The sequence below is a fragment of the Macaca nemestrina genome, chromosome 8 (assembly GCF_043159975.1).
Source record: "Macaca nemestrina isolate mMacNem1 chromosome 8, mMacNem.hap1, whole genome shotgun sequence".
NCBI classification, from domain to species: Eukaryota; Metazoa; Chordata; class Mammalia; order Primates; family Cercopithecidae; genus Macaca; species Macaca nemestrina.
The window spans coordinates 47,453,150-47,475,705 of record NC_092132.1 but is presented as its reverse complement, the minus strand read 5'-3'; the positions used below and the strand labels follow the sequence as shown (position 1 = coordinate 47,475,705).

General features: G+C 44.9%; 1 protein-coding gene across 3 annotated transcripts in view; it reads left to right on the top strand.

The window, feature by feature from the left end:
- The window catches only part of LOC105476092 (matrilin 2), a 167,356-nt gene that overhangs the window by 83,264 nt on the left and 61,536 nt on the right, over positions 1-22,556 (top strand). For all 3 annotated transcript variants that reach the window (XM_011731743.3, XM_011731742.2, XM_011731741.3), the window contains exon 5: positions 7,865-7,987. In XM_011731743.3, the coding sequence (XP_011730045.2) occupies positions 7,865-7,987 (123 nt within the window). The remainder of the gene's footprint in view (positions 1-7,864; positions 7,988-22,556) is intronic.

The window sequence follows — 22,556 nt, the reverse complement described above, 5'->3', positions numbered from 1 at the left end:
GAACTCCCTGGCTGAAATGATCCTCCCACCTCAGCCTCCCTGATAGCTGGGACTACAGGCGTGTGCCACTGTGCCTGGCTAATTTTTTGATTTTCTGTAGAGACAAGATCTCTTTCTGTTGCCTAGGCTGGTCTTGATCCTCCTGCCTTGGCCTCCCAAAGTGCTGGGATTACAGGTGTGAGCCACTGTGCCAGCCCCTAGTTGTAGCTTTTATAGGTACCTAATAAAGTGAAACTATTAGAATTGGGATGTGAGCAAAATTTGGTTGAAGTTCACCTCTCTCCCATGCTTAAGTAGGCATGCGCTACTGACACTTTTCTTTTCCCCCTTGATTTAGGAAAGGAGAAGGATGCTAACATGTGTTGAATACTTACTGTGAGCCAGGCACGGTGGCCTACACCTGTGAGCCCTGCAGTTTGGGAGGTCGAGGCGGGTAGATCGCTTGAGCTCATGAGTTCAAGACAAGCCTGTCCAACATGGTGAAACCCTGTCTCTACAAATAATACAAAAGTCAGCTGGGTGTGATGGTGCGTACCTGTAGTCCCAGCTACTCAGGAGGCTGAGGTGGAAGGATTGCTTAAACTCGGGAAGCGGAGGTTGCAGTGAGCCTAGATATTGTGCCATTGCACTCTAGCCTGGGTAACAGAGCCAGACCTTGTCTCAAAAAAATTAAAAAAAAAAAAATCTACTGTGAGACAGTTGCTTTGCCCATCTAGATGATCTCACTCAACCCTACAAATAAGATATTTAACCTCTTTATTAAAATGGAATCTCTCTAAAGTCTCTTACTGGAAGTCGTCACCCAGCTGGGGCCAAGTCTGGCTCCAAAGTCGGTATTTTTTTCACCTGCCTGCCTCACCCCTACCTTTTCTGAGGAGATGTAACTGACTTCCTGTCCTCCCCCAGTGGTAGTTCCCTTTATCATTTTTCATATCACCTCTTTCAGGTCCAAATAAAAATTTGGAGAAGGTCGAAATCATCTTTTCATTTCACACTGTTAAAAATGGAAGCCTGCTCTCTCTCACCACTCTCACCTCCCCTTTCCTGCTTATAACGTATCACAGATTTTTACCTATTTGCTTTGTTTACTATCAATCTTCTGTCAGTGATGTGCTGCTAAATGTTTAACAATCAGGTCTCCAGGAGACAAAAGCTCTGATTTGGAGTGTCTGCCAATTTCCGTGGTGTAAATACTCCCACCATGGACATTTCAAGCTACCAAGATGCACATCATCCTGTGAGTCAGTACGAGCTGCCTCTAGCACATGACGGGTCCCTCACTGGACCATCAGCTCTATAAGGGAAGGAATTTTTTTTTTGTCCACTCATTCACTGTTGTTTCCCCAGCACTCTGAACCATTTCATCATGGAATAGATTTATTCATTCAGTCATCCACAAATCCTTTTAAAATGGGCCACATGTCAGATGCTAGATATCTGAACTAGTGCACTGAGCAAGACATGCACTGTGGCTGCCCTATGTGGCAGGTGAAATAGACATGAAATAATTAGTTGCAAATGAAGTATTAAATTATCATTGTGATGAAGATTACGAAGGGAAACTCTGAGGGAGGACTTCACCCCTAGTGGTAGGTCAGAGCTTCCTGAGAAAGCAGACTTTCAGGTGAGTCCTAAAGGAGGTATGAGAGTTAGGTAGGGGAAAGGAGGTGAGGAAGAGGCTTGGGCATTCTAGGCAGAAGGAATGGCCAGTGCAAAGGTCCCAAGGTGTGAAGAAGCTTGATTTGAAAATGGAGAGGGCCGTGTAAATGGAGCAGAGAAAATAAGAGGAGGCTTGAGATAAGACTGGAGAGGTGAAGGGGTGGGCCTTGTAGCCCCCTTGACCATCACATTAGAGTTTGTGGACTTCATCCTAAAGCAGTGATAAGCCATTAAGGGTTTTAAGCAGAAGAGAGGCAGGAGCAGATTACTCTGGCTACAGGAGAATGCTAGGCTGGGATGAATACAGTTAAGAGGTTGCCATGGCTGTTCAGCCAAGAGATGATGGTGGCTCCATGGTGGCAGGGGAGATGAAGAGAAGTAAATCCAGGATTGACTGGATCTGAGGGGTACAGGAGAGGGAGGAACCCCATGACTTTCAAGTTTCTGTTGCCATCTTTGGCCCCAGGGTAAAAGTTAGCTATTCTAAAAATTCATCTTTGCTAAAGGGAAATTAAAGAATACTTCAGAATCATCTCCAGCTGTCCCATTTCTGCCCAGTGACATTTATTAATTGAGACAGTGCTCTAGGCTGCCCAGCAAGGGAGGCTGTCAAGTCAACAATAGATGGCTACTAAGCACCAACTGTGTGAAGTGCATGGCATTATACAGGCACCGTAAGGAACACAAAAACTTAGAGAGATGGCCCTGTCCTTCACAGAGCTTACAAGAGTAGGTAAGAGAGAGGAGTTAGGAACACCTGACAACCCTGTGCTTGTGTCACATGAGCATGAGTTCATTCATCCATTCAACAAGTACTTGTTGAGCAAGGACAATGTGCCAGGCACTGTGCTAAATACCGGGACGCGGTGGATAGCAGGGCACACAGGTTCCCTAACTGTCATGACAGCTTTTCTGGAGTCCATAGCTGGGGGCTGGCTCTGAGATGTCATTGTGCTCTTGATGCAGGACAAGTGAGCCCCAAGGTGGGGCTTAGCCCATGAAGGTTCTTGGCTTTATCCAGGAAAGAATTCAAGGGCAAACAGAGGTAGAATTGAACAGCTTTATTGACAAGACAGTGTTACAGCCCTGGCAGTGTTACGCCTCTGTGACTGCTCCTGCAGAGCAGGGCTGTCCTTATATGCAGAGAGTAGGTAGTAGCTCAGGGCAGTTTTACAGTCATATTTATACCCACTTTTTTTTTTTTTTTTTTTGAGATGGAGTTGCCCAGGCTGGAGTGCAGTGGCATGATCTCAGATCACTGCAACCTCTGCCACCCAGGCTCAAGTGATTCTCCTGTCTCAACCTCCCAAGTAACTGGGATTACAGGCACCTGCCACCACACCTGGCTAATTTTGTATTTTTAGTAGAGATGGGGTTTCACCATGTTGGCCAGACTGGTCTTGAACTCTTGACATCACATGATACACCAGCCTTGGTCTCCGAAAGTGCTGGAATTACAGGTGTGATACCAGTGGCCTATACCCACTTTTAATTGCGTGCAGATTAAGGGGCAGTTTATGCAGCAATTTCTAGGGAAGGGATAGTAGCTCTTGGGTTGTCAGGTCATTGACATGGAGAGGGGTGGTAACTCCCAGGTGTTGCCATGGCAATGGTAAACTGCCATGTGACACTGGTGGGCGTGTCTTATGGAAAGCTGCTTCTGCCCCAGTCCTGTTTTTGCTAGTCCTCAGTTTGATCCTGTGTCCAAGCCCCGCCTCTGGTGTTGAGTCCTGCCTCCTACCTCACTCTGAGCCCTCTTCTGGTATGTGAGTATCTTTTGCTGGGGATGAGGAGAGGCAAAGAGACTTGTAGAGAATTTTGTTCCCATCTCAGTCATCTTCTGAGGACCCCACATCTGATGGAGGAGGTGGTTCTTAGGATTTTAGGACCATCCCTCCTGGGAGGCAGGGCACCTGGGCCTTTTTCATTGTTCATTCAGCAAATGAACTCTTATGGAGGCCAAATACATGTGCTAGGACACTGTGCTAGGCTCTAGGGGGGTCAAAACTGACCTGTTTATATTGGGGCAGACAGCCGTGATCAAGTCCTTCCAATACCATGGGATCAGTGCCTAAATGCTAGAGCGGAGCCATGTCTATAGTGCTGTAGGGACACAGGGGAAGAAGCCTTAAGTCCAGCCAACTTGCAGGAGGCTTCCCACAGGAGGTGACATTTGACTGGGGCTGTGAGCCATTCACAGGGGCCACCAGGTGGAGAAAGTGGAAGGTTGTGCCGGGGTAGGGGGAGCTCTGGATGCAGTGCTTGTCATACTTCAGTGAAATCCTCCTGGCCTCAGAGAGAAAGAAGGGCTGTTTTTCAAAAGCATAAGGAATCATCCAAAAACATCTGTATTTGTTTCAAAAGGAAATAGCCACTGCCAGAAAAACAGCAAAGTTGTTTTGTCAGAACCCAGTCTGTATTTATTCCTTTGTCTTTGTTTAATTAGATTAATCCCTGAATGGTTTCCCTTGGGTCGGTACAAATCACTCATGGCCATAAATCCCCAACAATTCTAAAAACAGTAAGGAAGGACAATCCGCATGGAGCCAACTGGCAAGCTTGCTGTTTGTGGGACAGTTCTGGGATGCAAGCAGTAATCTCACACCCGCACGTAGGTGTTTGGGGTTCTTTTAGCCTCTTGGAGAGGTGAGCAAGGACAAAAATCACTCAGATTTGTTTAGAAGAGGAAAGCTGAACCTTAGGGTCTCAGTCATTAAAGGGGGAGACTGACTCCTGGATCTGGGCCCCTTCCCCACGGAGGATTGTGAGGACCTTTTATCTGTTAGGTTCGATGACATTCAGCCTGGCTGCACACTGGGGCCACCTGGGGACTTTGACAAACACCACTGCCCAAATCCTACCCCCTACCAGTCTAATTTAATTGTGGTGGGGAGTACCTTGGCATGGAGATTTTCAAAGGTCCCTGCTGCTTCTGCAGATGGGAGCTTGCAGTTACTCACAGACTCTTCTGCGGATATCCCAGCCCATCCTGAAAGGAACAAGCATGTCCTTGCCTTGCTCTGCCTACCCTGTGCAGGGAAGCCTTTTAGAAAAGAAGATTGTTCCTTCAAAGTCCTGGTTCATTGCTTTTGAAATGGTACTTTCAAAAGGGTTCACTTGTAATAGGTTGATTTTTTTCTTCCTCCATTATTATAAAAGTTCCTGTTAGAAAATGTGAAATCAGACAATTATAAATAAAAGAATGAAAAATCACCTGTGTTCACGCCACTACTTGGTAACCATGGTAGGCAGAGTTCCTGCCAGACCCCTGATGGGGGCAAGGCAGCATCTGCAGTAGAGATTGGGAGGACCCAGGTGGAGAAGTTGCTGCCACCCTTCCAGAGCTGGTTCCAACATGCTGGAGTGTCACCTCCTAGTCGTCAGGACTTTGTGCAGGGACACTGCCCACCCACTTAGGGAGCTTAGAGTCTGGTAAGCTCCAAGACACAGTACATCCATCACTCCATAAACACATAGGTAGTTAACATTATGATTTATGCCGGAAGGGAAAGTTTTCTTGGCACTTCTCTTAGGGATTTTTATCATGTCCTGCCTCGCATGTTAGTTATTTAGGTGGCATCTAACAGCCACTCTGGCATTTCTGTTCCTCAAATGGGGTCAGTTTGTTCTTCAGGACCTTTGCATTCACTGTCCTTTTGGCCGAAAATACTCTTCCTAAAGCTTCTTGTTACTACCCGCTAGTAGAATACAAGCTGTGTGACAGCAGAAACCCCTTGTCTGTTTTGTTCACCACGATATCCCCAATGCCCAGGACATAGTAGGTGCCCAACACATATTTACTGAGTAAATGAATGACTATCGTATGATTCAGACATTTCTTATATTTCTGGCCTAGCTGATTTAGGTTTTGTCATTCTTTGATTACTCACTATGATTTTTGTATTAGCTGAAGTTTTCTTCTGGTTATGGGTGTTGTCCTTACATCTGAATCCATTGGAAATCTACATTGGACATTCTGGTTGGAGTTCCTAATTGGAAATGTAAGATATAAACATACTGCTGAGAGGTAAAACACTTTGTGTCTATAAGGCTTTTTTTTTTCATCTGCTTTATTGATTTGGGAGTGAAAATACTTCCTTTAGAATTTTAAAACCAGAATTCTTATTTGTAGAATCTTAGACCTAAGCGTTTTTTTTTTTTTTTTTTTTTTTTTTTTTTTTTTTTTTTTTTTTTTGAGACGGAGTCTCGCTCTGTCACCCAGGCTGGAGTGCAGTGGCCGGATCTCAGCTCACTGCAAGCTCCGCCTCCCAGGTTCACGCCATTCTCCTGCCTCAGCCTCCCGAGTAGCTGGGACTACAGGCGCCTGCCACCCCGCCCGGCTAAGTTTTTGTATTTTTAGTAGAGACGGGGTTTCACTGTGTTAGCCAGGATGGTCTTGATCTCCTGACCTCGTGATCCGCCCGTCTCGGCCTCCCAAAGTGCTGGGATTACAGGCTTGAGCCACCGCGCCCGGCCGACCTAAGCGTTTTTAAAATGCAATGATGTAAGTTTTCATGTTTAAAATTGTTTAATGCATTTAATAGAGATGTTGAATCAAATCAGCTTTTATCTTTTTAAAAATCAATGTGATATTTTATATTTATCTAAAAGCATAATAAACTATGAAATTCAAAGATCTAGAAGATGATATTAAAATGTAGCCATTGGATTCAGTAATTAATCAAGCTTTCTAGTAATTAAGTTTTTAAAAATCATACCTGTTGTAGTGATAGCTTTTTTTTTTTTTTTAGACAGAGTCTCGTTCTGTCACCCAGGCTGGAGTGCAATGGTGTGATCTTGGCTCACTGCAACCTCTACCTCCCGGGTTCAAGCCTTTCTCCTGCCTCAGCCTCCCACCTTCCGAGTAGCTGGGATTATAGGCGCGTGCCACCACGCCAAGCTGATTTTTGTATTTTTATTAGAGACACGGTTTCACCATGTTGATCAGGCTGGTCTCAAACTTCTGACCTCAGAAGATCCGCCCGCCTCAGCCTCTCAAAGTGTTTGGATTACAGGCTTGAGCCACCGCACCTGGCCAGTGATAGCTTTTAACCAGAGAAAATTCTCTTCAATATATTCAACCCCTTTAATGCTCTCTGATTGTCTCCCGTTTTAATGGTAAAATCACTGGTACAGCTAGCTGTTTCATGGTATCCGAGCTGTTCTCCTTGCTGGGAAATAGTGTCAGAGACTGAGTCAGTGATGGATGGAAGACGCCTTTAATATTTTCATCCACCAACATATTCTTAGTTCTGTTGCAGTAGATGCATACTATAATCTGTTCCTATATTGCATGTGAATAAACAGCCAGAGCTTAGCACTTTGTGGACACGGAATAAATATTTGACCAAAATAAGACCACGAATAGGCATGTATGTATTTCTCCTTGGTAATGTTTGTTACCTCTACCTAACCTCTTTTGGCTTCTCCATTTTCTTCGTTTGTTCCTAGGATGAATAAATAGAGCACAAAGAGGGTTTTCAAAGAGCTTTGTCTCATTCCTCCTTATACCAGCAACAGAGCGAGACTCCATCTCAAAAAAATTATTTAATGTATTTCATAGAGGTGATGAGTAATTCCAACTTTGAAAAATGTGTTATATTTATTTTTATATTATTTCTTTATTTTGAAACAGAGACTCGCTCTGTCGTCCAAGCTTGAGGGCAGTGGCACAGTCTCGGCTCACTGCAACCTCCGCCTCCCAAGTTCAAGCGATTCTCCTGCCTCAGCCTCCTGAGTAGCTGGGATTACAAGCACACACCACCACGCTCAACTAATTTTTGTATTTTTAGTAGAGATGAGGTTTCACCATGTTGGCCAGGCTGGTCTCCAACTCCTGACCTCAAGTGATCCGCCCACCTCGGCCTCCCATAGTGCTGGGATTACAGGCATGAGCCGCTGTGCCTGACTGAAAAATGTGTTTTTATATACACGCAGAAACTCACCTGGAAAGAAAACTCACCAAAATGTTAACAGTGGTTGCCTCTGGGTAGGGGGATTACAGATGGGGGGATTACAGGTGAATTTTGTTTTATCTATTTTTTAATGCTTTCCAAATATTCTACTATGATCACACATCGAATCCTATAATGTTTTTAAAAGTTACTTTGGTGAGGGCTCTGGAGCTGCTTGTTGCTTCACCCTGGGCTGGAGGCGTTCTCAGATGTGCCTGACGTTGTGTTCTAACAGCGTGACTTTGCCTCAGTCCAGGATCTGTGTGCCATGGAGGACCACAACTGTGGGCAGCTATGTGTGAATGTGCCGGGCTCCTTCGTCTGCCAGTGCTACAGTGGCTACGCCCTGTCTGAGGACGGGAAGAGCTGTGTGGGTGAGTATCCCTCCGGCTGGGCTTGGTGGGGAAGGACAAGTTAAGCATGGTGAGGAGGAGGGGAGACTCACATGTACCTCCCACATATTCATTTCCTCACCTTTGGGTTTCCACAAAGTGCTCAGTTGTTTAGTGTAGTTGTTAGGCAGAATTTGAACTTTAAAAGCTTCATTTATGGCTGAGGTCAGTGTTTTCTCATTCTGGGTCTCCAGCAAAAGGAACACATATGGTAATCCATGCAAATGTAACTGTGTGTTACTGCGTCTCTTGAAAAGGATCGGGTGGATTTTCTTCAACTTTGGAGGGTATGTTTGGAATGGCCTGACTTACATAGAGCTCATGTGTTATATATGAAATTTACTTGGGTGAGTTGCTGAGTGACACCTCAAAGACAACAGGCAGCTTTCCTCCCTAATGTCACCTATAGCTCAGTGAGAGGCCAAAGTGACTTCCAGGTGGAAGAGCCCAGCCATATGGGCTCAGCGTAATCAGATAGCATGGCCAGAGGAGACTAGCAGTAGCCTCAAACACAAGCCCAGGTAATGAGGCTCAAGGGCAGTGTTTGATGCTGCAGACATCCGCCGTTTGTCTACAAAGCCTTTGCAACTTAACATGGCCTCATTCCTCCTTATACCAACAAACAGTGCCTGGTGGATAGTAGGTGTTTCATAAACTGAACTGAATACTTATGAGGCAGAAAATCTAGAAGGAAAAGAACTTGACTGACATCAAAAGTGGAATGCTAAATCCTGCATTTTGTCTTCTGTGTTCTATTGTTTTCAGGGCCCTATTTTATTTTGCTTCTCACAAACAAGGTATGCTTATTTTTTTTGCACATAGAATTTGCATTTCCCAGCACACCTTAATTCTTGGCTAGGGATATGGAAGGCAAAAACAAAACAAAACAAAACAACAACAAAACAATAGCGTAGGTGGTAGCCTGCAATTGGCAGGTGAGTGATGAGAGTATCATGAGTTTGTTTTTACACACTGGTAGGAATGAAGGCAACCTTTGCCTCTGACTCTCATCAGAGGGCCACAAATGCAGCTGGTCTCCTGGGCCTTAGGGTTGTTTTTCTTCTTAATCTGCGGGTGGTGGTCATGATAGAGTGGCAGGGTACCACACCCACTACCACTAGCAAAAAAGAAGCCAACATATATACCTATGGTTATTTTTGCTTCATTAATTTTTATTATGCAAGTAATACCCATTTGTAGAAAAACTTAAACAGATGAGAAAAATCACTATTAATAGGTTATTGTATTTTCTACCAGACTTTCTCCATATAAATATCTACTTTAAAACATTTTGTTGGCCAGGCGCGATGGCTCACGTCTGTAATCCCAGTACTATGGGAGGCCAAGGCGGGCAGATCACTTGAGGTCAGGAGTTTGAGACTACCCTGGCCAATATGGTGAAACCTCATCTCTACTAAAAATACAAAAATTAGCTGGGCCTGGTGGCATGCCCCTGTAGTTTCAGCTACTTGGGAGAGTGAGGCAGGAGAATCACTTGAACCCAGGAGGCGGATTTTGCAGTGAGCTGAGATTGTGCCACTGCACTCCAGCCTGGGCAACAGAGCAAGACTCGTCTCAAACAAACAAAAAATATTTTGTAAAGATTTAACAAAATGAGGTCACACTGTCTATTTTGTTTTATAACCTGCTTTCCCCGCCTGCCTCCGCCCCACTGTTTGTTAATTGGGTAGAAACTCTGAGTGCTGTGCGGTCAGGAGGAAATCGAGCCATTTTGAGTTAGGCGGGTGGAGGAGCTTCAGGAAACAGGATGAGGGTAATTGGTTGATTAGGACAAGGGGAGGGACAGCAGAACACAGGGCTTGCTTGGTCACAGGGAATAGATGGGGCAGGAAGCCCACCTTGACCCATGGGAAACTGGAGGCCACTGAAAAACCCATTTCTCTGAGTGTTTCCAAATAATTACCTGCTTGTCCATGTGTAGTAGAGAACCATTGTATCTCTGAGGATTTTGCTGTAATTTTTGGGATTTGACATTTATTGAAGAGCTACATGCATGAGAGGGTAGATGCTGTCATTGCCAGAGAGCTTTGGCGTGCTGTTTATTAGAGATGGGCGTCTCTCTGTGGCTGCTTGTTTGCGTATAAGAATGTCTGCATTTTCTCAGAGGGGATCCACTCCGAAGAGTGGGAAAATGGGAGAGACTGCATCCCATTGCAACCCAGGTCTCCTCCGTCAGATGATCCTAGCATCACCAGCCTTACCACCTTTCCCCAATGCCCTTTGTAGTGATTCACCAAGCACCCGATCTGTTACAGGCTGGGAGTGAGATGATTAAGCAGCCAGGACCTTTGTTGCCAGTAGCCTTTCTTAGGGACTCCAAACTAAATCCCACAAGGTTATTTGCTGCTCAATAGGGCTATGGTGAGTGCAAAGCAAATGATAGAGAAAATAGAGGCCACAGAAAGTCAGAGAGAGACATCCTAATGGCTAGGCTGGAAGATCTGAGTGTGAAGGAAGGGTGGCAATTGGACAAATGTCCAAGGCAGGGGGAGATATGAAGGGCAGTGACTGTGGAGGTGGCAATGCTCTTCAAGCATTAGAGCTAAGGCTGGCCTGGGAGGGGCAGGGCCAGCTCCCGGGAGCTGGTAGGTCAGAGTCTGTTACAGTGAGAAGGCCAAACTGAAAGCTAACCAGGTGGCCTAACCTGAGGGCTGGAAGGGGCTTATCAAAGATGGAGACTCCAGATACCAGACTTAGAGCAGAAAATTTAGAGGAGAGAAGAGACTGGTGAGGACTCTGGACATATACCATTAGTAGCTGATCTGAGGTGGCCTGTGTATAGATGGCAAGGTAACATTAAGAACAGAGTGATCATACCTCCCAGTTAATATAGGATAATACCAGTTTACGTCCTGTGGACCAATTCTTTTTTTTTTCTTTTTTTTTTGAGTCTTGCTCTGTTGTCCAGGCCATGATCAGAGCTTTGCAGCCTCGATCACCTGGGCTCAAGTAATAGTCCCACCTCAGCCTCCTGAGTAGCTGGGACCATGTGTGTGCACCACTGTGCCCGGCTAATTTATTTTTTTTAGAGACAGGGTCTCTGTACATTGTCTAGGCTGGTCTCAATCTCCTGGGCTCAAATGATCCTCCTGCCTTAGGCCTCCCAAAGTGTTGGGATTACAGGTGTGAGCCACCTCACTTGATGCCATTTCTTTTTATTTTTAGACAGGGTCTCACTCTGTTACCCAGACTGGAGTGCAGTGGCGTGACCTCGGCTCACTGCAATCTCCGCCCCCCAGGCTCACACGATCCTCCCACCTCAGACTCCCAAGTAGCTGGGACCGCAGGTGCATACCACACATCTGGCTAATTTTTTGTATTTTTGGTAGAGATGGGGTCTCGCTCTGTTGCCCAGGCTGGTCTTGAACTCCTGAGCTCAAGCAAGCCACCTGCCTCAGCCTCCTTAAGTGCAGGGATTACAGGCATGAGCCACTGCACCCGGCTGACCCCATTTCTTACCCAGCTGACCTCATTTCTTGATGGCACATATTTTCACTTTGAAAATGGTTCCAGTTTGGATGGTAAATTACATAATCACCCTAGTTAAGGCTGTCCAATTTTGACTTAAACTGTTAAGCTCAGCAGAGAATTCCTGTATGCATGAAGTAGAGATGAAGCTGAAGACAACAGAAGGAACTGGATTGTTCAGGGTTTTGAAAATCAGATGTAAAACCTAGATTTTATCTCTGAAGAAGAGCCACTGAAAGGTTTATATTTGGGTGACAAATGCAAAGCTTCATTTTTAGGAAGTGTAACCTCATGGGGAATCGCAGGGTATATTCCAGGAGAAGGATGACAAGAAGTGGGAATACCAGATAGGGGACTGTGGCAGTTATCAGGTGAGAGAGGACAGGAGCCAGCCAGGATTTGAGGTGTGACTGTAGGAAAGGAGAGGGAGACAGTAAGGAATTAAAGGAGGTGCTATACATAAACGGAACAAGGAAAAGTCAAAAGTAACTCTAGGCCAGGTACTGTGGCTCATGTCTGTAATCCTAGTACTTTGGGAGGCCTAGGTAGGAGGATTGCTTAAGCCCAGGAGTTCAAGACCAACCTGGGCCACATGGTGAGACCTCATCTCTACCAAAAAATAAAAAAATTAGCTGGGCATGACTGGGTGCGGTGGCTCATGCCTATAATCCCAACACTTTGGGAGGCTGAGGCAAGCAGATCACCTGAGGTCTGGAGTTTGTGACCAGCCTGGCCAACATGAGGAAACCCGGCTCTACTAAAAAAAAAAATACAAAATTGGTCGGGCATGGTGGTGGTCATCTGTAGTCCCAGCTACTCTAGAGGCTGAGGCAGGAGAATCACTTGAACCCGGGAGGCAGAGGTTGCAGCGAGCCAAGGTTGTGCCATTGCACTCCAGCCTGGGCAACAAGAGCAAAACTCCGTCTCAAAAAAAAAAAAAAATTAGCCAAGCATGTTGGCACGTGCCTGTGGTTCCAGCTACTTGGGAGGCTGAGGTGGGAAGATTGCTTGAGTCCAGGAGATCAAGGCTACAGTGAGTCATGTTCACACCACTTTACTCCAGCCTAGGCAACAGAGCGAGACCTTCCCTTAAAAAAAAAAAAAGACTCTATGATCTTGAGCTTCCATGACTCTGAGAGTGATGGCAACAGTGATAGAAGAGTGATGGAATAGATTTTCAAAAAGATAAGGCCAAGTGTGGTGGCTCATGCCTGTAAACCTAGGATTTTGTGAGGCCACGGTGGGAGAATTGCTTGAGACCAGGAGTTCTAGACAGGCCTGGGCAACAAAGCAAGGGCCGTATCTACAAAAAAATTAAGAAATTAGCTGGGCATGGTGGTGCACACCTGAAGTCCTGGCTACTCAAGAGGCTGAAGTGGGAGGATTGCTTGAGCCCAGGATGTTGAGACTATAATGAGCCATGATAGTGCCACTGCACACTAGCCTGGGCAACAGAGGAAGACCTTGTCTCAAAAAAAAAAAAAAAAAAAGGTTGGGGTGATAATTAGTAGTCATAGACAAGGTGAATTTTGAATTCAGGTCAGACACCACAAGAACATGTCAAGAGGAAGCAGAAAACTCAGCATTAACATGACAGAGAGAGGTTAGAGTCAATGCTGCAGTCAGGAAGCAGCATAGTTTATTTCTGAATTTTCAGTTATTTTCTATTTTAAATATTTATGTATTGGTTCATTTGTTTTGAGGGCATCTGGACCTTTAAAACAGTGCTATCTGAGCTGAAATCCCAACTCTGCTATTTGCTAGGTGTGTTAGGCCATTTGCATTGCTATAAAAGGAATACCTGAGATTAGCTAAAAGAAAAGGTTTAATTAGCTCATGATTCTGCAGGCTGTATAGGAAGCGTAGTGCCAGCGTCTGCTTCTGGTGAGGGCCTCAGGAAACTTCCAATCATGGAAGAAGGTGAAGGGGAAGCAGGCAATGTCACATGGTGAGAGCAGGAGCAAGAGTTGGGGGGAGGTGACACACTGTTTTAAGACCAACCAAATCTCACATGAACTAACTGAGCGAGAAATCACTCATCACCAAGATGATGACACTAAGCCACTAATGAGGGATCCACTGCTGTGATCCAATACCTCCCACTAAGCCCCACCTCCAACATTGGGAATCACATTTCAACATCAGATTTGGAGGCAACAAACATCCAAACCATGTTATTCCACTCCTGGCCCCCCATATCTCATGTCCTTCTCACATTTCAAAATACAATCATGCCTTTGCAATAGTTCCCCAAAGTCTTAACTTGTTCCAGCCTTAACTCAAAAGTCTCAAACTCCAAAGTCCAAAGTTTTATCTAGAGATGAAAGCCTTCCACTGATGAGCCTGTGAGATTAAAAAAAAAAAAAAGTTATTTACTTCCAAGGTACAACGTGTTATAGGCATTGGATAAATATTCTCATTTCAAAAGGGAGAAATTGGCCAAAAGAAAGGGTGATAGGCCCATACAACTTTGAAACCCAGCAGGGCAGTCATTACAGTTTAAAACTCCAAAACAATCTCCTTTGACTCCATGTCCCGCATCCAAGGCATACTGGTGGGAGGGGTGGGCCCCCAAGGCCTTGGTTGGCTCTGCCCCTGTGGTTGCAGGGTATAGCCCCTGAGGCTGCCCTGACAGGTTGTTGGGTGCTCATGGCTTTTGCATGCTAAGGTTGCAAACTGCCAGAGGCTCTACTACCATTCTCAAGTCAGGAGGGTGGTGGCTCCCTTTCCACAGCTCCACTAGGCAGTGCCCCAGTAGGGGCTCTGTATGAGAGCTCCAACCCTACATTTCCCTTTGGCACTGACCTAGTAGAATCTCTCTATGAGGCTTCGCCCCTGCAGCAGGCTTCTGCCTGGACATCCAGGCTTTCCAAGACATCCTCTGAAGTCTAGGGAGAAGCTGCCAATCCTCTTTCATGCCTGCATTCTGTGTGCCTACAGACTTAACACCACATGGTACCCTCTAAGGTTTATGGTGGCTTGTACTCTCTGGAGCAGCAGCCCAAGCTGTACCTGGGGCCCTGTGAGGCATGGCTGGAGCTGGAGCAGCCTGGATGTGAGGAGCAGTGTGCTGAGGCTACACAGGGCAGTGGTGCCCTGGACCTGGCTCCCCAAACCATTTTTTTTCCGTAGGCTTCTGGGCCTTTGATGGGGGGGTGGGGTGCTGCCTAGAAGATCTCTGAAATGCCTTTGAGGCCTTTTTCCCATGTCTTGGATATTCGCACTTAACTCCCTCTTAGTTATGCTAATCTCTCTAGCAAGTGGTTGCTCCACAGCCTGCTTGTATTCCTCTCCCAAAAACGCTTTTTCTTTCTCTGCCACATGGCTAGGCTGCAAATTTTCCAAGCTTGTACGTTCTGCTTCCCTTTTACATATAAGTTCCAACTTTATTTATTTGCTCCCATGTCTGATCATAGGCTTGAATGCTTTGCTGTTTAGAAATTTCTTCCACCAGATAGCTACCTTAGGTCATCACTCTTAAATTCAAACTTCCACAGATCCCTAGGGCATGAACACAACACAGCTAAGATCTTTGCTAAGGCATAGAATTGGTGACCTTTACTCCAGTTCCCAATAAATTCTTCATTTCTATCTGAGATCCCATCAGCCTGGCCTTTACTGTCCATATCTATCAGCATTTTGGTCACAACCACTTAACAAGTCTCTAAGAAGTTCCAAACTTTCCTTCATCTTCCTGTCTTCTCCTAAGCCCTCCAAACTCATCTGACCTCTGCCCATTACCCAGTTTCAGAGCTGCTTCCATACTTTCAAGTGTGTTAATAGCAACACCCCACTCTCAGTACCAGTTTTCTGTGTTAGGCTGCTTGCATTGCTATAAAGGAGTACCTGAGACTGGGTAATTTATTTTAAAAAGAAAAAGTTTAATTGGCTCACAGTTCTGCAGGCTGTACAAGAAGCATGGCATTGGCCTCTGCTTCTGGTAAGGGCCTCGGAAAGTTTACAATCAAGGCAAAAGCCTAAGGGGGAACAAGTATGTCACATGACAAGAGCAAGAGTGAGAATTGGGGCGTGGGGAGGTGCCACACTCTTTTAAACAACCAGGTCTCATGTGAACTAACTGAGCAAGAACTCACTCATCACCTAGGAGGTGGTGCTAAGCCCACCTGGGGGATCTATCCCTGTGATCCAATACTTCCTACCAGGGTCCACTTCTAACATAGGAGATCACATTTCTTTTCTTTCTTTCTTTTTTTTTTTTTTCTGGAGACAGAGTCTTGCTCTGTCACCCTGGAGTGCAGTGGCACAATCTCGGCTCACTGCAAGCTCCACCTCCCGGGTTCATGCCATTCTCCTGCCTCAACCTCCCAAGTAGCTGGGACTACAGGTGTCTGCCACCACGCCCGGCTAATTTTTTTGTATTTTTAGTAGAGATGGGGTTTCACCATGTTAGCCAGGATGGTCTGTAGCTCCTGACCTCGGGGGGATCACATTTCAATGTGAGATTTGGAGGACACAAACATCCAGACCATACCACTAAGCACATGTCTTTAAGTCTTTAATTTCTGAGCCTTATTTTCCTCACCCATAATGTAGAATAATAATATCTACATTGTAAGTTTTTATGGGATTAAATAAGCTAGTGAATGACATTCCCAGTATACTCTAGGAACTTAGCATCATTATTACAACACCTATTATCATAATATCCTGTATATAGTGAAGTATGGAGCGAGAAGAGAGTGAAGGACTGAGCCTTGGATTGCAGCCACATGTAGGAAGCAGGAAGTTGGGGCAGGAAAAATATTCATGAAGAAGTAGCTGAAGGCTGGGGGAGAGACAGAAGAATCATGGAACATGATAGGAAGATAATTTCTTGGCCAGATCAATATTAATGTCATGCTCCAGCATGGCCAAAGGTAACAGGACTTAGAGAAAAAGCCATCAACTTGAGTCACAGATTCACATCTGCAAACATTTCAGAACTCTGCCAGGGACTTTGCTAGGCTTGAGGAACACAAGGGTGACCAGGAGGCCATTGATAATGGCAAAGGGGGGATGGGTAAAGGGCAGATTTCAAAAGTCAGGGAGTGGGTGATGAGAAAGTGTGGGCAGCAGGTTCAAACTATTTATTTAAAGAAATTTGGTAGAAGTTAAGCATGTCCAGCTGATGCAGGGCAAGGCACGTCCCAAAGTGGAGCTTAGCCTACCTGGGTTCTTGGCTTTGCCCAGGAAAGAATTCAAGGGCAAGCCAGAGGTAGAAGAAAACAGCTTTATTGAAGAGAAAGTGTTATAGCTCCGTGACTGCTCTTGCAGAGCAGGGCTACCCTGTAGGCAGAGAATAGCAGCTTAGGCAGTTTTGTAGTCGTATTTATACCCACTTTCAATTGTATGCAGATTAAGGGGAGGTTTATGCAGAACTTCCTAGGGAAGGGGTAGTAATCATTGGGTCATTGCCACAGAAAGGGATGGTAACGCCCAGGTGTTGCCATAGCAACAGTAAATTGACACGGCACACTGGTGGACCTGTCTGAAGGCTGCTTTCACCCCAGCCCTGTTTTAGCTAGTTCTCAACCTGGTCTGATGTCTCTGCCCCGCCTCTGGAGTCAAGTCCTGCCTCCTACCTCACAGTTACTAGTGAATTTATGCGGTAGGTTTTCAGTTTCAACACTTTCATAGCAGTGGTTCTAGTACTTCTTTTGTTACCAAAACATTAGGGGTTCAGTCTAGGTCCTTTTGCTTGTTGCACAGAAAGCCAATCGCTGAGACAACAAGTATTACCAGGAAAGAAGGTTTCAATCCGGTGCCAAGAAGATGGGAGATCAGTCTCAAATCCATCTCCCTGACTGACTAAAATTGGGGCTTAGGCTGGATGTGGTGGCTTATGCATGTAATCCCAGCACTTTGAGAGGCAAGGTGGGAGGATCACTTGAGATCAAGAGTTTGAGACCCGCCTAGACAATATAGTGAGACTCCTGTCTCTGAAAAGAATTAAAAAAATCAGCTGGGTGTGGTGGTGCACACCTGTAGTCCCAGCTACTCAGGAGGGAAGACTGCTTGAGTCTGGGAGGTTGAGGCTGCAGTGAGCCATGATTGCAACACTGCATTCCAGCTTGGATGACAGAGTGAGACCCTGCCTCAGAATAAAATAAAATAAAAATTAGGGGTTTATATAACAGGGAATAAATGTATAATAACCATATGGGGGAAAACAGGAATTAGGGAGGAGTATGGAAGAGGAGTTTGTCAACACGCAGCAGGTGGTTGGTTAGGCAATCATAAATGGTGAGGGGTCTGGCATGTCATTGTGCAGACGCAGTGATCTAGTAAGTTTCAGCTCCTTGATACTGTCAGGGAGGCCTGATGGTTTGTTTCTTGAGAAGGGTTCTCAGATAAAACAAATGTAATTTTCTCAAGTTTCAAGACTGGAAAGGTAAATTTCTATGTTTATTCAAAATAAACCGTAAACATCAGTTCTGTGAGACAATTGGGCCAGTTTCACTTTGATTCATCCCTGAATTATTACTGTGACCTGCATGAAAATTCAGTTCTTAGTCATGGACTCAGCATTTTTTTATAGATTTCCACATGTTTGAGTAAGTGGAACGTTCAATTCCAGCACCAGAGTTCCAACTCCCTGAGAGCTCATTTCACCATTGGCAGTCCTGAATTTATTTCCATATTCAATGGTGGATTGCTGACTAAGAACCTCCTTTGCTTTAGTGGAGTCCCTGAATTTATAATTCATCAGCTGCCACTAAAGTCACATTCATTGCCATCCAAAACTGTTTTTCAAAGACCCTTTATCTTGATCTCTGAACATGAATTTTCTGCTGTACTTGCTCACCTGGTGTTTACAAACTGCCTTTTATTTTGGGGGAACTTTGGTCCTGTTTGCATCTTATCTACGCAGGCAGATTGTAAACCCTTGAGGGCAGAACCACTTGTACTTTTCATCTTTCACAGACTGGACTTGAAATACATTTTTCTTGAAGCACTGACTGAGGTTGATCGCAGTCTCATGCATTCATGTTTTATAAAAAATATTTTCCCCACTGACTGATTTTTAAATTATAAAGTCATTTTTGTTTATTTAAAAAAAAGTCAGACCAGGCATGGTGGCTCAAGCCTGTAATCCCAGCACTTTGGGATGCCGAGGCGGGCAGATCTCTTGAGCTCAGGTTTGAGACCAGCCTGGTCAACATGGTGAAACCCTGTATCTACAAAAATAACAAAAAGTAGCTGGGGGTGGTGGCACACACCTGTAGGCCCAGCTATTCAGGAGGCTGAGGTGGGAGAATTGCTTGAGCCCAAGGAGGTGTGTGCCACCACTCCCAGCTAATGGCCAAACCCCATCTCTACCAAAAATATATAAAGAAATTGGCCAGGCATTGTGGGACATGCATGTAGTCCCGGCTACTTGGGAGGCTGAAGTGGGAGGATGGCTTGAATCTGGGGGGCCGAGGTTGCAGTGAGTCGTGATTGTGCCACTGCATTTCAGCCTGGGTGACAGAATGAGACCCTGTCTCAAAAAAAAAAAAAAAAAAAAAAAAGGAAGACAGAAGGAAAATAAAAGAAATTTTCTCTGGGTTTTAAATCCTGCATTTGGAATTCCAATTATGCCGTGCAGAGGAGAGGTTTTGTGAGTCTGACTGTGTGTGTGTGTCTAATGTATGCTCAGCAAGTAAATTGGTTCTACCATTTCTCTAGATGACAAATTTTGTTTTTCTTACTTTGTTATCAAAAAACTTTAAAATCCAAGTGCTCCTCTCTAAAGTATCCTGTTTCTGCTAATGCCATACCCTTGCAGACTGAGTCCTGCTGAGAAAACCTTATAATTGGAACAGCTTATAAATCAGAAATCATTGATTTTAGGGTTTTATTACTGGCAGCAAGGTATCATGTATTCTTAGAGACAGTGGAGTGATTTCTCACACATTGGGCAGAGAATGAATGTGGCAAGACTGACTTCTGACTCTGGGATCTTAGCACTTGTGATCTGGAGGGCTAAAGAGCTACAGCTGGGGAATTACTCTTTCCATTTGTAAACAAGAGTGGAGAAATTTCAGGCATAAATGACTGAGAACAGATTTTGTTGAAGTAGATGAGAACTTGAAACAATAGAGCCATCATTGAGTTACGCACAAGGTCACCTCCATACATCTGGCTCCCTAATCTTGACCTCTCTTTTTATGAGTACAATTTTGCAACCAAGGAAGTTGTGCAAAGAACCCAAACCACTTGGCAAATAACATTAGAGCTGAATGCACTAGTACTCTCTTGGCCTTAACAAACTGTTAGGTTCACGTGCGTGGCAGGGGGTTCTTCATGTCTAACCGCTGCACTGATGGCCTTATCTGCTGTCTCCAGAAGCCTAGCAGTGCATCAGTGGGTGGATCTCAAACTGAGATGAGATTTGACACCTTGGAGTTCTATAGACCAGAGACTTGGGACCCAGGAATGCGTGAATCCTGCCTTGCCAATCACATCCTCCCCCTTAGTTCCCCAGAGATCTGTATACACAAAGAGCAAAAACATGAGAGTCAAGATCCAGAGAAGCTCTCTTATCCCATGAATTGGGCCTGTGGTTAGCTGAATTAATGGAAAATATCATTCAGAAAGGGGAATCCTAAAAAACTACATGTGCAAACCCATGCTAGTCATTTTATTTTTGTTTAAAACACATAAACGTATACTTAGTAAAAATCACTTTTATGCTTTTTAAAAATACTAATTTTAAGTTGAAGAAAAAATATATTTACAAATCTTTTTTTTTTTTTTTTTTTTTGAGACAGGGTGTAATTCTATTGCCTAGATTGGAGTGCAGTGGCGTGGTCTTGGTTCACTGCAGCCTCAATCTCCCAAACTCAAGCAATCCTCCCACCTCAGCCTCCCAAGTAGCTGGGACCACAGGTGCACACCACCACGTCCAGCTAATTTTTGTATTTTTTGTAGAGATGGGGTCTTGCTATATATCCCAGGCTGGTCTCGAACCCCTGGGCTCAAGCAGTCTGCCTGCCTTGGCCTTCCAAAGTGCTGGGATTATATAAAAATATTTTTTGCATAAACCATACCCATAATGTATTGTCTATGATTTTTTAGTTTTGGTTCCTTTAAATTGGAGCAAGGATTTCAAGACATCTGTAAAGCAATCTAACAGCAGAACTCTTGTAAATTTTAGTGGAAAATTTCCCAATGTTTTACATTTATTTCATCCATGCCTGGTTCTATAGCAATTTTGGTTAGCAAATTGCTTTAATTTTTTCCAAAGCTTTCAACATAATTTTTATTTTTAAAATCTCAATTTCTTTTAGTGCTTATATTTTATTGGTTTTTATTTTATTTATTTATTTATTTTGAGACAGAGTTTCACTCTGTCACCCAGGCTGGAGTGCAGTGGCACAATCTCAGCTCATTGCAACCTCTGCCTCCCGGGCTCAAGCAATCCTCCCACCTCAGCCTCCAAAGTAACTGCAACAACAGGTGCCCACCATCATACCTGGCGAATTTTTGTATTTTTAGTAGAGACGGGGTTTCACCACGTTGGCCAGGCTGGTCTTGAGCTCCTGGACTCAAGCGATCCACTGCCTTGGCCTCCCAAAGTGTTGGGATTACAGGTGTGAGCCGCCCAGTTTTTTTTTTTTTTTTTTTTGAGGTGTAGTCTCGCATTGTCGCCCAGGCTGGAGTGCAGTGGCGCAATCTCGGCTCACTGCAACCTCCAACTCCCAGATTCAAATGATTGTCCTGCTTCAGCCTCCTGAGTAACTGGGATTACAGGCACCTGCCACCACGCCCAGCTAATTTTTGTATTTTTAGTAGAGACGGGATTTCACCACGTTGGACAGGCTGGTCTTGAACTCCTGACCTTGTGATCCGCCTGCCTTGGCCTCTCAAAGTGCTGGGATTACAGGCTTGAGCCACCACGTCTGGCCCCAGCCCAGTTTTTATAATATTTAAATTACTTACAATAACATGTACAAATGACATATACAGGTTGGGAAACAAAAGCAACCTTGCCTCTAACAATGGCTCTCAAATGTTAGCATGCCTCAGAATCACCTGGAGGGCTTGCTGAAACACGTATTCCCGGGTCCTACTCCCAGAGCTTCTGATCAGTAGGTCTGGGATGCAGCCTGAGAATGGGCATTACTGACAAGTTCTCAAGCGATAGTTGATGCAGTTGGTTCACAGACCACACTTTGAGAACCAATGTTTATAAAAATACATCTCAGTCAATGGAAGAAGTACACAGGTGTCCTAGAGCCCATGTGTTCCACCAAGGCTGCTTTATCAGCATACAAGTCAGCCATTGCGAGGCATGTACAGGTGTTTTATTTTTATTTATTTTTATTTTTTTGAGATGGAGCCTCGCTCTGTCGCCCAGGCTGGAGTGCAGTGGCGCAATCTTGACTCACTGCAACCTCCGCCTCCTGGGTTCACGCCATTCTCCTGCCTCAGCCTCCTGAGTAGCTGGGACTACAGGCGCCCGCCACCACACCTGGCTAATTTTTTGTATTCTTTAGTAGAGACGGGGTTTCACCGCATTAGCCAGGATGGTCTCGATCTCCTGACCTCGTAATCCGTCCGCCTTGGCCTCCCAAAGTGCTGGGATTACAGGCGCAAGCCACCGCGCCTGGCCACAGGTGTTTAAAACACAGGTGTTCTAACTGCCTTGAGTGTGTAGCATGCCCTGGGTTTTCAGGATTCATATGGTCAGAGGGAATAAAAGCATTGCTTGATCAGGAGTTGGCTAAAGAGTTATCAATTAAAAGAGCATCTTAGTACAACTTTTTTTTTTTTTAAACATCCGAGCCAATTTGGATACTCTATTCTAAAACATTCTGGAAAAGGGGAAAGTTTAGAGTATGTGGCTTAGATCCGAAGCCTAAGCCAAGCCTTCAACACCTCTCTAAATTATTACATTAGTCTAAATTATGGGGCCAGCATAATTATGAGGTATCATACCTCTGAGGGACAGAAGTGGCTGGGCTCAGATTATACCCCATGGTATAAGAGAGAGGTAGAGTCTGAGTTTCTGACTTTTAGGTATAGTGACTTGATCACTCATCATTGCAGCACCATCAATGTCCTACAAGTTGGAAGT